This window comes from Pleurodeles waltl, chromosome 8 (genome assembly GCF_031143425.1).
Source record: "Pleurodeles waltl isolate 20211129_DDA chromosome 8, aPleWal1.hap1.20221129, whole genome shotgun sequence".
Taxonomy (NCBI): Eukaryota; Metazoa; Chordata; class Amphibia; order Caudata; family Salamandridae; genus Pleurodeles; species Pleurodeles waltl.
Window position 1 is genome coordinate 1,388,852,374 of NC_090447.1, and position 16,308 is coordinate 1,388,868,681.

General features: G+C 42.8%; 1 protein-coding gene across 1 annotated transcript in view; it reads right to left on the minus strand.

Annotated features, from left to right (window-relative positions):
• HEPHL1 (hephaestin like 1) overlaps positions 1–16,308 on the minus strand; it is a 420,608-nt gene that overhangs the window by 241,805 nt on the left and 162,495 nt on the right. The window contains exons 5-6 of the mRNA XM_069202431.1: positions 12,298–12,552; positions 2,017–2,185 (exon numbers count right to left, since the gene is read on the minus strand). Coding sequence (XP_069058532.1) covers positions 2,017–2,185; positions 12,298–12,552 — 424 coding nt within the window. The remainder of the gene's footprint in view (positions 1–2,016; positions 2,186–12,297; positions 12,553–16,308) is intronic.

Here is a 16,308-nt window from a genome sequence, read left to right on the forward strand (position 1 = left end):
TGTCAAATAAGAGATATAAGTGAAAAAACAGTAGTGATGTAGCAAAAACTACAAGATCATATAAGGGTGACAGAGCACTGTACAGTGAAGGGTCATGTGCAAAGGAAACATTGTCCAAGAGCAGAATAGATGAGGGTATATGTAAAAAACTGGGCAATTAGATATACACAAGTCAATAATGTGTGTAAAATGCAAAACAATTGACCGTAACACACTGGGATTGAGGTACATTATTTGAGAGGGGTGAGGGAGAATTGAGGTGCAAAGGTTTGTAATTGAGACACACAGTCTTGGTGGAAGAACACAAGCCTGTTTAGAAACTGGAGGACGGGTTTTTTCAAATGTTCCTGCTCCAGTGGTCAATCGAGCTACAGAGGGACTGTTACAAGGGAGGAGAGGAAAACAAAGGATATAGGTTATTCAGTTAATAATGTGTCTCCATGCTCAATACAAGATTTCACAAGTGCCTGTACAGCAATTTTAAATAGTTTTGTAAATTAAGGGTCTAATGTTATGGAGTAACTTTAATTAAAGTCTGTAGTTTTACCAACTTATGATATGACCCTGAATGTCAAGATTCAGCTGTCTATTCAGCCTGAAGAAGTCTGGATCTTAGGAAAGCTGTTTATAGCCTTAATTTACCAATCCAGCCAGGCCAGAGGACATTGGAGCCGTTAGATGGTTTGCAGAAGAAACCTCTGTGTTTTTGTTTATTGAGCATGGGTTTTAGCTGGGATTTCCAAGCGCTGATGCCTGGGGCATTTGCCTGGAGTACCAATATCCTCAGTGTTGTCACAGTGCAGATATAGCTGTGCATCATTCACATATTAGTCAATATCTGTGCTAGAGATCATGTCAGATGGAGGTTCAACGTACAGGTTTAACAGTAAGGGATCAAATCTGTCAAAAATACCCAAGGACGATACCCACCCAAATATTAAGATATTCAGTGAAAGTCCTACATTCCAACCTAATGATTGCACAGAGGTCTGATGACACAGGTTTTAAATATATTTCATGAATAATACAGATTTCACCATACCAAGGACAACCCAAAGACATTTCATAAAGATGGTATGTACTGATCAATTTTCTCACGGGAATAAGTACATCGAAAACATTCTAAAAATGTGTAGAAAAAAACCTTAGATTAGAATTCCTCCATGAACACCTCATTGGGATGTGTGTGCCTTGTACATGTAAACGCCTGTCTCTTTTCCTCCCACTTACAGTATAACAAATAGAAGACATTTGTGTTTGCAAAGTATCAGAATATAGGACTTTCAACAAATATCTTAATATTTGGGTGAGTGTCTGGGTCCTTTATTCATATATTAGATTTCTTAGGGAGGATGACCCAAGGATTAGATCCTCTCTCTTTTCATATGGAAACAGTAATGAGTAATGAAACCCTTCTAGTACGCCAAATGAGATAGCCATTGGGGCTGACAATGTTTTGATACATTGATTTTGGCTGGAGAGCTAACACAAGAACTAGTGCAGTACCATGACCTCGATGCCCAGTTTATTCTCTATGGTAGAGGATGTTCTGATCAATGGTACTGAAGGCAGGCAAATGGATAAAGGAGTAGCAGCATGCAAAAAAAGATTTGAAGGGAGTCATGGATAATTGTGAGCACGGAGGGTTGGTGCCATTTCCAGATCTAAAATCAAATTTATGGTCATTGTCAAAGTGTCAGATATGAATTGTTCCAGATCAGTTAACTGAGATAGTTTGTAACGGTCAAGGTTGTAAGGGCAAGACAAATATTGACAAAGGGGCATGCAACAAGCTTGAGTCTAACACCAGGTAACCAACCTACAAACGTGATAACGTTTAGTAGTGTTCTGAAGGTGTAGAGTGGACAATGGACACACAGGTGGCAGTTCAATAACGCAAGAGAAACCACAAATATTAGATTAATAGGGCTTCCATCGTTCCTCAAGGGAGATTATCCTAAAAAAACAAAGCAAGGACTGAAAAAAAATCTGTTCAAATTATAAGAGCCAACTTACCTGCCTGGTGCATTTAATGCCTCACCAATGAATCCGTATACTACTTCAGATCCGTAATTCCAAAGCATGTTTTCAGCAGCAATGAAGTATTTTCTTTTATGTCCAGTAAGCGGAGGAGTAGGCAACTTGTCGCTGCAGGACTCTACGTTGTAAAGGGCCTGCATTCCAGCTGTAAAGGTTGAAAAGTTAGCTCTTTCTGTAAACTTAGTTGAGTATTATTATAAGTAGTGTGGAAACAACGGAAATGTTGTAACTTAATTATAAAAAAATGTGATGCTACTTTCTTTATCCCATCAAAACCTTAAAGTCTTAGTAAGTATTACAGGGTAGATCAATAGTCATGCAAATCTAATATACATATGCATTTTCCAAATAATCGCAGGTGCTGGATGTAAGAAATTGGGTGTATAGGTTAAGAGGGTGATGACCCTCCTTAAGCAAAACCATAATTCTCATCAGGGTCAATGAGTAAAGCCACTAAAATTAACCTGAGAGTAGCCTACTGGTAGATATGACAGAGCAAACAGGTGCAACTTAGAGGCAATGCCTAAAGTATCTGAGCAGTAACAAAAGAGATAAAGTCAAAATAAAATTTAATAAAAACTCCAAACCAATTTAGAAAAATTGGACCTCATTTTAATGACTTCAATGACAAAAACCAATAAGAGGAACCAATAAGGGAAACTGGAGATATGAATTTTTTAAGTTTTAATTTAAAAAACCCATTAAGTGCAAACTACGGTTACTGGGTCGCTGTAGACCAGGACCTAGGCTCAATTTGAGGCCATCTGCAATGAAGCGTGGGTCCGATACAGAAACCAGGTTCGACCTGCTTGGTGTATTTACCTTGGACTTAGTCTCATAGATGGAAGTCCAAAATCTCGGGCACAGAAATGCCACAGGCTGTGGCCCAGAAGGGTTATACAAGGTAGAATGGATGTACGATGAGGACCCGGTAATGCTGCTGCCTACAGGCCGGAATGCTCAGAGCAGGAGAAACTTATATCTTGACATCCAAGGAAGGTCCGTCGCCGGCCATATACTTTTGGTACCTTTACCCAGTGAAGATATCTACGGTCACATTTAGTCACTTTTTAGGAGTTCGCATTCCACCAGCGGGGCAAGTTTGCAGGCTGTAGCCAAAGAGGGCTCCACAAGATCAGATATCTTCTCCATGAGGTCCTGTTGAATCAGATTTGCTGCTGCGGAAAAGCTCTGAGTTGGGAAAACAGGATTCTTCGGTCCAAGAGCAACACACCACCTTTGGACTCGCTTGGCAGGTTTGTTCATGTCCTCAGAAGGTCTTGAGAGCCAAAAGGTTTCTAAGGCTTCTCAGGATATTAGGAGAAGTATGTTTAGAAACAGCTCAGGTTCTAGCACCTCAAAGAAAGCCCCGAGCTGAAATGTTTCTATTGGAGCAGGGCCAAGACTAATGTGCATACGGCTGGGTCTAAAATGAGGCGGCAGAGTGAGCAAAAGAACAATGCATTGGAATGCTTCCCCAAGAGACTGTCATTGTTTGGCGTTATTGCAGACATTCCTCCAGTTGTCTTGTGTGTGTTTGATACAATACTAAGTGGCCAGAGTGTGCCCAGACATGGGTCCTGTGCTCACTGTGCCAGTAGAACCAAGTTACATCTGACTGATGAGCCATAATTAGGTCAAAACCGGGCTTGTGTTGCATGTGCTCTGGATCAGGAAGGGCTTGTCCTGGAAGTTCAGGCTAGACTCTTCCTACTGGAGCACAGTCAAGACAGATTTGCATATGGCTGAATCCAAATTGAGGTGCTTGGTGGGCAAATGACCGATGGGTTGGAATGCTACCCTGAGCCATTGCCAGTGGTCAGGGGCAGCCCCTCCACAAGAGAGGAGGAGCATCGCCCCGCTGAGAAAAATGCCCCCAGAACGGTTAAATAAAATGGTAGTAAACTTTCTTTATTACCATTTTATTTTTCAGCATCGGGGCAGGGCAACTGCTGTTGAGTGGCAGCAGGGAGCTGTGCACTTGTTTGAAGTGTGCATGTCCCTATAGCCGGCTGTCTTGCAATGGCCAGCCTGACATGCACACTTTAAACGTCTCTAACCCAGCTAGGTTAGAGAAAGCACAGGCCTCCAGCGCTCTTGTGAGCACTAAGACAGGCCGCTCCCACCAATCCTGATGCTTCTTTCATGCTAATTACCAGCATGAAAGCAGCACCCAGGATTGGCTAGTGCAGTTTCCTGGGTCCCGTTGCGCACGGAACCCAGGAGAGAAGGAGAGACGTCAAAAGGAGGACTTCCGTCCTAAGGTAAGTGCTCTGTTTTTTATTTCATTATTATTGTAACTCCCTCCCGCTCCCCCTATTGTAAATAAGAGCCAGCTGCGGTTTCTAGTGGTCAGAATTATTGCAAGTTTTCCTCCCATCACTGTTTGTGCGCTTGATATTATCTGACATCTGCCTGTCACAGCAGAGGCCCCTTTTGAAGCTAATTAGATTCCTGAGCACTGCTAAAATAGCCATCCTGTCAGCAGAAATAGCTCCTTACACCCAAGCATTTATCTCCTGCTATAGGAGCAGTTTTCACACCTCATTCAGGGCTGGGCACTGAGAGGGCCAAAGCTGGGGGTCTGATACAAATTAGCCTCCAAAAGCTTTAGGCAGGGAAAAGGTGACATTCTAAAAGTAAATTTTTCTTAATATTTATTAAGGTTCTGACTTAACCAGTGCATTGGGCTTTTAACACATATTACAAAGAGTCCAAGAATGAAAGCTCTAGCCATTTCCCACCTAGGGCTAGCATTATGAGGTGTAATATTACTTCCCAGTGTTTTCCTAAGATACAGACAGCCTTGCTGCAGTGAAAATAGCTTTTGGGGCTTTTTTACTGCAGGGACATGTTTAACATTAAATTTCAACATATCCTACTTTTAAATACCACACACCCTGCCTTATGGACTGCAAGCCCTTTTTAGGGATGACTTATTAATATCTAAAAAGAAAGGTTTAGACCGGTCCAAAGGGTTTAATTTCACAGGTCAAATTGCAGTTTAAATGCTGCTTTAATCAGACTACAGTGGTAGGCCTGAAGCCATGTTTTACACTGTCATGGATGGCACAATGGATGCTGCCGTCCAATAGTGACATTTGGAACTTATCTATAAGTTAGTTATGCTAATTAGGGGAACACCAATTTCATTATTTTGAAGGAGGGAGTGCAGGAACTTTACCACTGGTTATTAACGGTAAGGTCTACAGTGTTCTACAGCCAGCAAAAACAGTTAAAGCAAAAATCTGGGAATACACCACGCAAAAGTCGGTCATATCCTACACTGGACACCTGCTACAGTTTGTATACATGGTATAAAAATACTATTTCATTCAATCACTGGAAACAAGCACCCATGCGTATTTTAGATTGTGGAAAGGGCTGCTATTTACTCTATGGAGTAATTTTTTTAGTTATACCCATAACTAACTTATGACCAACCACCGGTACTGCAGCCTTGCATCACAATGTAGTCACAGAACTTGATCCAGCCCTGCAGGCTTCAGAATATGAATATAGGAATTTCACTCTATCATTTATTATATAACTTTCCATTGGAAATGGCCCTCTTTGAAGGGTTAGCCCCAAATATTTGGCTTCTGACCTCCTGTTTTTGATTTTGCAGGCTTTAGGACTCAGCACTTTACCACTGCTGACCAGTGCTAAAGTGCAAGTGCTTGCTGTTAGACATGGGGTTTCTGGTTGGCTAGGGTATGCACCTCAGCCAGGCAGAACCTACCCATCCCAGTCAGGGCAAGGGAGTTACACATCCAAGATAACCCCTGCTCACCCCCATGGTAGCTTGGCACAAGCAGTCAGGCCTATCCCAAAAGCAAGTGTAAAGCGTTTGCACAACACACACAACACACGTGACACACTATCCCCACCACAAAGGAAACACAACACCAGATTATATGAAAATATACTGTATTGTACACAACACAATTATTAGACCAAGCATCACATATCAGTACTATCCTGCTACCTTAGCAGTTGTCAGAACATTACACATTAGTTACTCTGCATACTAGCAGTAGTCACATATAACACGCAGGTTACTCAATATTCTGCAACACAAGCAGTAGTCAGGAAACATGTTACTACATCAAAACACTTGTCATAAGAATATCATAAACGCCCATAGTAGGAACATTAGAGAACATATGGCAAGTTAGAAAAACAGATTAGCATGTCATGCCCATAACAGGAACATTTGCATACACATATGAAGGCATCCTAAACAGGTAGGCAACATATAGATTAGCAAAGTCTTTAGAAAGAACTTAGATTATATGTATTGGTCCTTTAGGGAATACCTGCAAAAGATGAAGGCACATCCAGTGCCTGGAGAATGAAAAAGGGGTCCATGGTGCTCCTCTGCGCAATGTGGGGGCCTCCTTGACAACTCTGTGTTAGAGGGGGTGGCACGTACCCCCTCTGTATTCCTGATGGGCCCCTCCTGGGGCCCATGATTGCTGGGGGCCTCCCCAGGCCTCCACTGGCCCTCACGAGGGGGGCCAAGGTCAGCAATTACTTTTATCAATGAGGGGGGTGCCACGAACCCCCTCTGCTTTAAGGTCGGCCCCTTCTAGAGCCTGCAATCATTGCACCCCCCCAGGCCTTCACTGGCCCTTCACCAGAGGGGGGGCCAAAAATCAACACTGGCCCACAGGAGGCCAAACAAGGGATCGGCAGCGCAGGGGAGCCTCTGACGCGGCTTCCGCACCCCCGTGATCCAACAGAGAGCCCTTCCGGGCTCGGCAGGGCAGGGAGAGTCTTCCTCCTCTCCTGCTCGTCTCCTGCGTCGTCCGAGCCTTCTGGTGCCCTGGGGGTGCTCCTCGGAGTAATCCCTGTCCCGGGGGCACCGCTAGGACCACAAAGAGCAGCGCGTCCTCGACGCAAGTAAAATGATTAGCGCCTGGGTCGCGGCGGTGATTCCCACGGCAGCAAAAGCACTTCACAAAGCGTTTTATTCCTTTGGAGGAACCCGGGTCACAGTGGTGTCTTTTGGCACGAAGGGGCACGCTCACAGCGCTTTAGGGATTAAAGACTAAGCGATTTCCCGGGCGCTAATTTTGGCAAGTATTAAAGCACTCCTCGTGCTTCACAAGGCGGCAGGGGTCGGGCCACAGCACCCTGTCCCTGGGGAGCAAAGCTTGCAGGAAAAGGCCCACAGGTAAAGGGCCCAACAATAGGCCAGCACAAGGAGTATGTAGCAAGTGGCAAGTCCTCTTTAGTGACCAAGCAAGTCACAGGTCAGCACAGCAGCAGTCGTCCATGGCAGTTCCTGGTGGGTTTTCCCAGCAGTCTGTGTCCAGTTCCAGGTAAGTTCAAGGCATCTCAAAATTGTGGGGAAAATTCCCCTGTACTTATACTCAGTCCTTACAATGTTTTTTAATGGTAGGGAGAGGAGGTTCCAGCCAGTTACAACTGGTTCTGGGAGTGCCCCCTCTCTCCCTCAGCACAGGCTCCAAACATCAGTGGGGGGTTAACGACCCTATTGTGTGAGGCCAGGGCACAGCCTTTACAAATGTAGGTGTGCCCGCCTCTCCCTTCTCTCAGCCCAGGAAGACTATTCAGTCCTCTTTGACACTTCCACCCTCCCTGTGTACAGGCTGTCTGAAAAGTATGCACAAAGCCCCAACTGTCACTCTGCCCAGACGTGGATAGGAGTCAAGCTGCAAAACACCAGCGTCATAAGCACAGATAAATGCACAGTTTCTAGAAGTGGCATTTCTGTGATAGTAATAAAAAATACACCTACACCAGTAAGCAGCATTTATTATCACCATCACAACCATACCAAGCACGCCTACGCTTCCCCTCATAAATCAGACAATACCCCTTACACATAAGGCAGGGCATTTCTAATGCAATCCTATGAGAAGGCAGCACTCACAGAAGTGAGACACCAAGTTAGGCTGTTTGTCATTACCAGGACAAGCCACGCAACCTGCCACATTTCCTGCCTTCTATATACATGGCACCCTGCCCATAGGGCTAGCTAGGGCGTACGTTCGGGGAGACAAATGTAAATGTTAATGCCAGGTCCCTGTGGCAGAAAACTGCGCACACAGGCCCTGCGCTACCAGGCCCGAGACAGGTTTGAAAGTCTACTTCAGTGGGTGGTGCAAGCAGCGGTGCAGGCCAACTAGTAGTATATAGTTTACAGGCCCTGGGTATAGAGATACCACTGTAAAAAGGACTTATGGGTAAATTAAATATGCCAATTAGGTATAAGCCAATCATACCAACTTTAGATGGGAGAGCACCTGCACTTTAGCACTGGTCAGCAGTGATAAAGTGCTCAGAGTCCTAGCGCCAACAGCGACAGGTCAGAAAAACCAGGAGGAAGGAGGCAAAAAGACTGGGGATGACCCTGCGTAAGGAAAAAAGTCCAACACTTGCGGTTTAAATTGTATGGGTGATTGGCTTCTCCATGATTGGCGTATTTGATTTGCCAGTAAGTCCCTAGTACAGTGCACCAGGTGTGCCTCGGGTCTGCAGATCAAATGCTGCTAGTAGGTCTGTAGCACTGATTGTGCAACCCACATGAGTAGCCCTGTAAACATGTCTCAGACCTGCCATTGCAGTGTCTGTGTGTGTACAGTTTTAAACTGCCATTTTGACCTGGGAAGTGCACTTACTTGCCAGGCCCAAACTTTCCCTTGTACTACATGTAAATCACCCCTACAGTAGGCCCAAGACAGCCCCATGGGCAGGGTGCAGTGTATTTAAAAGTAAGGACATGTACTAGTGTGCTTTACATGTCCTGATAGTGAAATACTGCTAAATTTGTGTTTCACTATTGCAAGGACTATCCCTCCCATAGGGTAACATAGGGATTGCATTGGAATATATTTTAAGTGTAATTTCCCACTGAGAGCAGATGGAGATGTGGAGTTTGGGGTCTCTGAACTCATAATTTAAAAATACATCTTTTGGTGAAGTTGTTTTTTAAATTGTAAATTTGAAAATGCCACTTTTAGATAGTGGGCATTTTCTTGCTTAACCATTCTGTGCCTCTACCTGTCTGTGTAATGCACATCTGGGTTAGGATGACAGTTGGGCTGTTTGTGAATTCACTCTAGACAGTCACACATCAGGGAGCTGAGGTGTGCACTGCATATCCTGTTGGGTATTCTTGAATAGGGCTGCGCCTGTCCTCACTCAAAGCAGTTCCCAGCCCCCTAGAATGTGTCTGGTGCCAGGGCAGGAAAGGCAGGGTCTTGTGTACTATAAAGCCTTCTCTTTGAATTTGTTTGCTTACTTCAAAGACAGAAATAGATATAAGTACTGGAACTCTAACCCCACAAAGCTAGAATCCTTCTGGACTGAGGACATTCTGCCAGGAAAAAAAAACCTGGATTCTGTAGGAGGGAGTGCCACTCTGCCTGTTTCTTTTCTGTGCTGGCCTGGTGTGTGCTGCCTCTATCCTGGGAGATAAAGTACTGGACTTTGCTTTCTACATCCTGCTTCCAAAGGTTCTCCAAGGGCTTGGAATGAGCCTGTTAAGAAGTCTCAGGGACATCAAAGACTTCATCTGACAGCCCCTTGGCTCTTCTGCTGAGAGTTCGGACTTGCTAAGTGGTACCAAATCCAGTTCCTGTGCCTTTGGGAGTGAATTCTGGTGTAACTAAGAAGAAACCAGCAGATCAACTCCAAAGCGACTTTGGAACTGGCTCGGCTGTTCAACTCCGTGCTGCGGCCTGCACTGGAGCAGTGGCCTCTGCTGAGGGCAAAGGCTGCAACTGTCAACACAGGCCCGATGCCACTGCATCGACACCCGTGACACCACAGACTCTCTGCCGCAGAACCAGTGGCCCCGTGGTGTGATCGCAACATCACAAAGTCAATGCCTCACATCTGGACCTGCTGTATTCATCAACCCGCCCTGTCGTAAGGAACTGAAGCCTCACCACTGTTGCGCATCACCTTCCCTGCCTGGCAGTAAGGAACCAATGCCTCACCTCCCCAGTAGCAGTAAAGAATCGAAGCTGCACCGGTTCCAGCAACGCCTTACCTTCCCAACTCTGTGAAGGTCTTTTTTCCTTATATTCCAAGGTACTGTGTACATGGGGTCCGTGTAACTCAGTGACCAGACAGCCCACCCTCACGAGTGGCATTGGACTGTTGAGAACGACTCTGTCAAGATGCCACGATAGGTCCAGCTGGAGTTATTGTGTTTAAGCGCTATTCTAAGATGAAATCTTAGAAAGTTTGTATCTTGTGTATGTTGGATTTTTGTCGTTTTGGTCTTGTTTTTACTCAGATAAATATTGGCTATTTTTCCAAACTGGTATGGAATGCTTTTGTGGTGTTTTTACTGTGTGTTTGTGTGTGGGTACACAAATACTTTACACATTGCCTCTGAGATAAGCCTGACTGCTTGTGCCAAGCTACCAAGGGGGATGAGCAGGGGTAATCTTAACTGTGCAACTACCTTTACCTAACTAGGGTGAGGGTCTCTAGTTGGACAGGGTGCAAATCACCGCCAATAAGAGACCCTATTTCTAACACTTTCTAGGCACACACTTTTCCAACCACTTACAAATGGATATGTGTTTCTTTTTGGATAAATATGTGATAAGTAGATATTGACCTGAGAGGTGGGAGACAAACACAGAGTGGAAAAGAACATCCCATCCATCCTTTAAGTAAGCAACTACAATGGATCATCGCTTTCCTGCCAGTCTTGAGTCTCTGTGCTCCCCATGTTTATCACCTCACCCCCTTCCCTGTGCTCACAGCAGTTATTGCTCAGAGCCGCTGCTTGAAGGGAGTTTCTACATCTGGTGGCTAGGCAACTATTGGTTTGTAACAGACTCAAAGAATGCACTCTAAATTAGTATCCATTGAAGAATGATCATTAATGTAGCGGCCATCTTAAAAGACATAATTTTGGTTATACATAAAGGTCTCCAAAGTAGATTGTCCCTGGAATAATTTTGGGGGGATCCCTAAAATGTAGCTTCTTCCCTTTACATGTGATTGTTTATTTCATTTCTGTGAAATAAGAAGTCACGAAAACCTGGGCATGCGAGCATAAGGGTTGCCTTTGACATGCCCTCAAAACAGAGGTTAATCACAAAGTATATACAGTGTTGATTTTGTTTTGATAAAGATAGTTGGTGCTGGTATTCCTTTGCTTTAAATACATGTTTTCCTGCTTTTTGCCCCTTTAATGGATATGAATTTGTTTTTTTTACAAAATGGCCGTTTTTTACTTATGTTTATGAACAGCTTTCTAAGATAAAAACGTTTATGTTTCTCAAGTGTCCGAATGATGGAGCGGCGCCATGTTCTCAGGGGTTGGTTTGAATTTAATGTAAATTGCACTAGTCAAAGATTTAAATAAGCACACCACACAAGCACCCAGGCAGGCCGCGTGCAGGCAAAACCTAATTTTTTTTTTTTAAAACAGAAATTTAAAAAAAGTATCTGCTGGCCAGTGAAAGGACACTGGCCTTCGGAAGCAGTACTTGGTCCCAGAGCATGGACGAGAAATCCGAAGAGCTGGAAGAAGCTGGAGGAGCTGCTGACCAATAGAAATCAAGAAAATAAGAGCCACGTGGGAGCCAGTCAATGGTAAATAGAGTGATGTGGGAGCCATGTGAGATCAGCCAATAGCAAATAATAGGCAGGCTTTAAACCCCTTAAGGATTTTTTTTAAAAAAAATGTATTTAGTAACAAGATTTCGCAAGCACAGCTCGCTACCGCACGCCGTGCAGGCAAAACATAAAAAGGGTAGGATGTTTTTAAAGTTAGGGCAAGGTGGCAGGAACAAGGAAACAATCTTGATCTACATTTGATGCTCTTTTAACTATTCTCTTTCTTTTTTTCTTAAGTTACTTGTACAAAATCACTCTTTACTAATACCTTATGAGACATTGTCGTATGATACAATACTTTACCCAGGTCTCAATTGTGTTTATCGGTTTCTCCTGTTGTATTTACCATTGGATCTCGTTTTCAGCACACCACCAATAACAAAGCTCCCTCTGGTATCTCCCCAACAGCAGGACAGCTATTGGGTGCTGGCGATTAACTCGGCACCATTCAGAAAGCAGCATTCAGCCATAATAACAAGCTGCTTTACAGTCAGCATTTATGGTAGCGAAGAGTAATATGCAACAACAACAACATCATGATCAAAACAAATGGTTCATATGAACCATGCATTGGAGCAAAAAGTACACAGTTTTCTGTCCATAACTATCGTTAAGAAATTATTCGTCTGTGAATAGGTATACCTTGTATGTGATCATTAACTTGACAGCTCAGCAACCAATTTCCAAGATTCCATGTACTCATCTCTGCTGTTACAAACGTGGCAGGAAACAAGTTGACCACGTCAGCTCTGTGGCCTTTGTTGGTGATGGTGTGGCCATGGAAATAGGCAGAGTGGATATCAACCTCATTACCCATTCCAAACAAATGCCAGGACACACGTTCACCCGCACACATGTCCAGTCCTGGTAGATTTCCATACAAGTAGCCATTGATAGCTAGAAGGAAAACACAAAATAAACATATTATAAAGTGTCTTTTCTGCGGTGCTAGCATCTCAGTTTTCTTTATATTGAAGTCAGACTGAAAAATATGTTTGAGTTTTGAACAGCACTTAAACGATGCCCGAACCATGACATGTTTGAGATTCTCACATAGCACAACAGTACCATCTCCAAGAAGTTCAATTTCACAGGAGGTGGTTATCCTACAATCCAGCATGGATTCAGCCCATACCTTTCTATCGTTACACTGGCATAATATGTTAATAATGCTTGTACTGGCTAGCTTTGAATACTGGAAGACTTCATTGAAATGATTCTGAGAATGTTCAATAAGAATACACCAAAAACACTGCTTTACAGCCATGCTAACTTTGGTGGGAAAAGACCGACTCCTGATAGAGCGTTTCCAGCCTAACAATTTACCTGTAGTTGGACGCTCTTAGGTCGATGAATCTTTTGACCAAGTGGGACTCTCCGTACTTGGGAGTAATCAATCAAAATCAACAATCAATAATCAATAACGAACATAAGCAATTCCCCGATCAACATAACACTTCACAATTAATCCAGAATACATTTCGGCGAAACCATGACCTTTCGGTCATGAATAATCACACCAGTTTATGCAAAGTTAATTAATTTATTTCCCTATATTAACAAAGCTAGCACAATGTAGATGTGTCTCAACACCAAATGATATATGTAAATGAACATTAATAGCTGTCCATAACGACGAAACAGATGCAATCTATGCAGCATTTGAATAATAATGCCTTCGATAATAGCAACACAAACCACTAAAACTATAATCTGTAATGAGCTAATTGCATACATTTAGTCAGCATAACAAGGTCTCAAATTGCATCGTGCATCAAATGAATCCTCATCTAACCTCAAATTAGCATCGGCATGTGGGACTTCATGCAAAAAACAATTTAGCAACATTAATTTGGAAAACTCCTAACTAAGGCTCTTATCAAAATCAGCAGTTGGTTACCTAAAAAGAAACACAATGCAATTGTACAATTTTTCCTTTCATATTTACCAAATTCAATCAGCATTCAAGGAAGTCTTCGTCTCACAGGTACCGATTTCGATCAGCATGGGTACCGGTTCCGATCAGCATGGGACGGGGGCAAAGGGGCAGGGTGGACAGGGCAATTGCCTCACAGCGGCAAGATAAAACTACTACTTCATGCAAAGGGACAAATCAAAGTTAAAGTCTCTAGGGCGAGAATTAATTAAAGTCTCTTTCTCTCGATTAGAGAAAGCATCAAAGTCTCTCAAAATGGTGTCGAACATCAATTGGCATCGTAGAAGATAGGCAATAATGTCCGATAGGTAATGGCCAGTAATAGCTGCTTTCTTCTTGTGCACCTGGTTTTTATAGACAACAGTTCAAATCCAGAAGGTTCTTCCATTGGAGGGTTCATAGGTTAGCTTCAAATTGTCCAATCAAAAACTACAGTTCTCAAGCTTTTACCTAAGCATACATTATCCTTGGAGTCGGGAACGTAAGTTGCAACATATTTTACCAATTAACTCACTTTCAGAGCGTCCATTGTCTGCACCTGCAGATTGACCTTGGAGTGGAAAAGAAGATGCCAGGCTGGCACGAAACCTTAAAGATAAGCATGTGAACGGTCTCACTGGAAAAGTACAGCTTCAAGCAAGAATACACTTTTATTAGCACGTTGGAAAAATACGAGCATCTAAACCGTGAGACACGGCAGCTAGGCCAAAGCCTCCACTAAAGTTATGCTAAGCTAAAGCATTTCTACCAAGCAAATCATGGCACACGTTTACGATTATATCAAACTAGTACAATTCTAATACATCACGTTATATGAAGCACGCTTATAAATGTTGGCAAACTACTCTGAGGGCACATTTGTCCCCGTACAATCTTATTTAGTTCGATTAAAGTCACACTTGATTATTGCAGCACTACGTTTATGCACTAATAAATGTAAAACCTTCATTTCAGCTTCATCAATCCCTCCTCCGATGACTACTTGTCATCACACAAAACCATTCCCACAATTTTTATTCCATTAAAATTCTGTCAGTTCTCTCTTCCTTTTAGTTCCCCTTGTCCTTGCTTTGTATTCTTCTGCCATTCTTTTCATCATTTTCTCTTCCTTCCTTCTTTTAATTCTTTCCATGATCATTATTATTCCCCTTTTTATTCCCCAAATTCCAAAGACGCAAATTAGAACTATTAGAATTCCCTGTATTATTTTTAGCAATATTCCATTCCAAATGCCACCAAGCCAATTTCCCACTGAAGCAAGTCCCTTTCCAACTTTCTCCCACACTCCTGGTTCTTTCAATTCCTTCAAATCTGCACTCTCTTTTGTTAGGTTAGCAAGCATTGTTTTAATCTTTGCACTGTTATCTGGAATATACGTGCAACAGTGTCGTGCACCAAGCATTTTGCAAACGCCGCCATCCTTTGCTAAAAGAATGTCTAAGGCAAGCCTGTTTTGAAGAGTCATAGCTCTTTCCGCTGCGAGTTCAGCGTCCATCAGGATTATAGCACCTGAAAACTTTGTCAACATGTTATCCACTATAGTAGACAACTTTCTTATTTTGATGGAATTCAACACAACTCCCAATGAAGGAATCATGGCTCCAAATATATCTCCTACCACAGCAGCTGCGGTCTCTCTTTTCTGGATTCGATGGGATCCAGATGTCTTTGGAATCATCGATAGGTCATCCAGTTGATAAACCTTTGGGAACACTATACCCAAATAACATCTCCCCCACCATCCTTTTGGAAGACGATAATAGGCATTATGCCCACAAATGTAATATACACCCGGTATGACAGGATCAAGTCCGTTCAACATGAATGTCCATTTGGCTTTAAAGATAAACGTATGTTTACACTCACTCGCTCCTACAAAAATGTTGTCATAATAAGATTCACCTCGATATATACAAAATTTCCCTACATGCCAAGCATCTAAAGCTATTCTCCCTTGTGTCTTTATTGCAGCAAAAGCATAATTATCTACTGAAGTCCTCTTATGTAGTTCCTTTTCTAATTTCGCATTCATGTGTGCCCTTCTATCATCTGTGCGATCTAAAAAGCTTATTTCTACTGCAGATAGCGAGCAGGTAAGATTCTCCCTATGAGCGTGAGCTGTTTCAAAAGGTTGCATTGGCTCGAAAAATTCCCTCATTATTTTAGCATCCCAATCTTTAGCAATCTGGCTAAGCTGCGTGATTATAGGAACATATGCAAAGGTAACATCATAATTTGAGTAAAAATACTGTATGTTTGTTTGACCATAAAATCTAGAAGTTACTATACTACATGTAATCCCATATGTAAGAGGCATGTGATGATAAGTCACCCCTTCCGTTACCGATGTCGGTATCTGTGTACACACGTAACAATCTTTCGCATCCATAGTCTCAACATATTCTGTTAGCAAGCGATAGAAAACATTATACGAAAGCTCCTTTTTATCATGCAAGTGTCTCTCATCTAATTCTAGTCTTTTTAGTGCAGTTAGTTCAGTGACAGTAACAGGAGCAAAAGTAGAAGCATAACTTTTCTCATTCTCACCTTTACCATGCATTCCAAGCACTATTGCCATTATTATTAGTACACATGCAATTACCAAGCCTATACACGCATATTTACAATATTTCTTTCTACTGTTTTGCGTCATGATCTGTATAGAATCAGAGAGCTAGAAGCACCTATAAAAGAAACGATTTAGCAATTCAGTTACA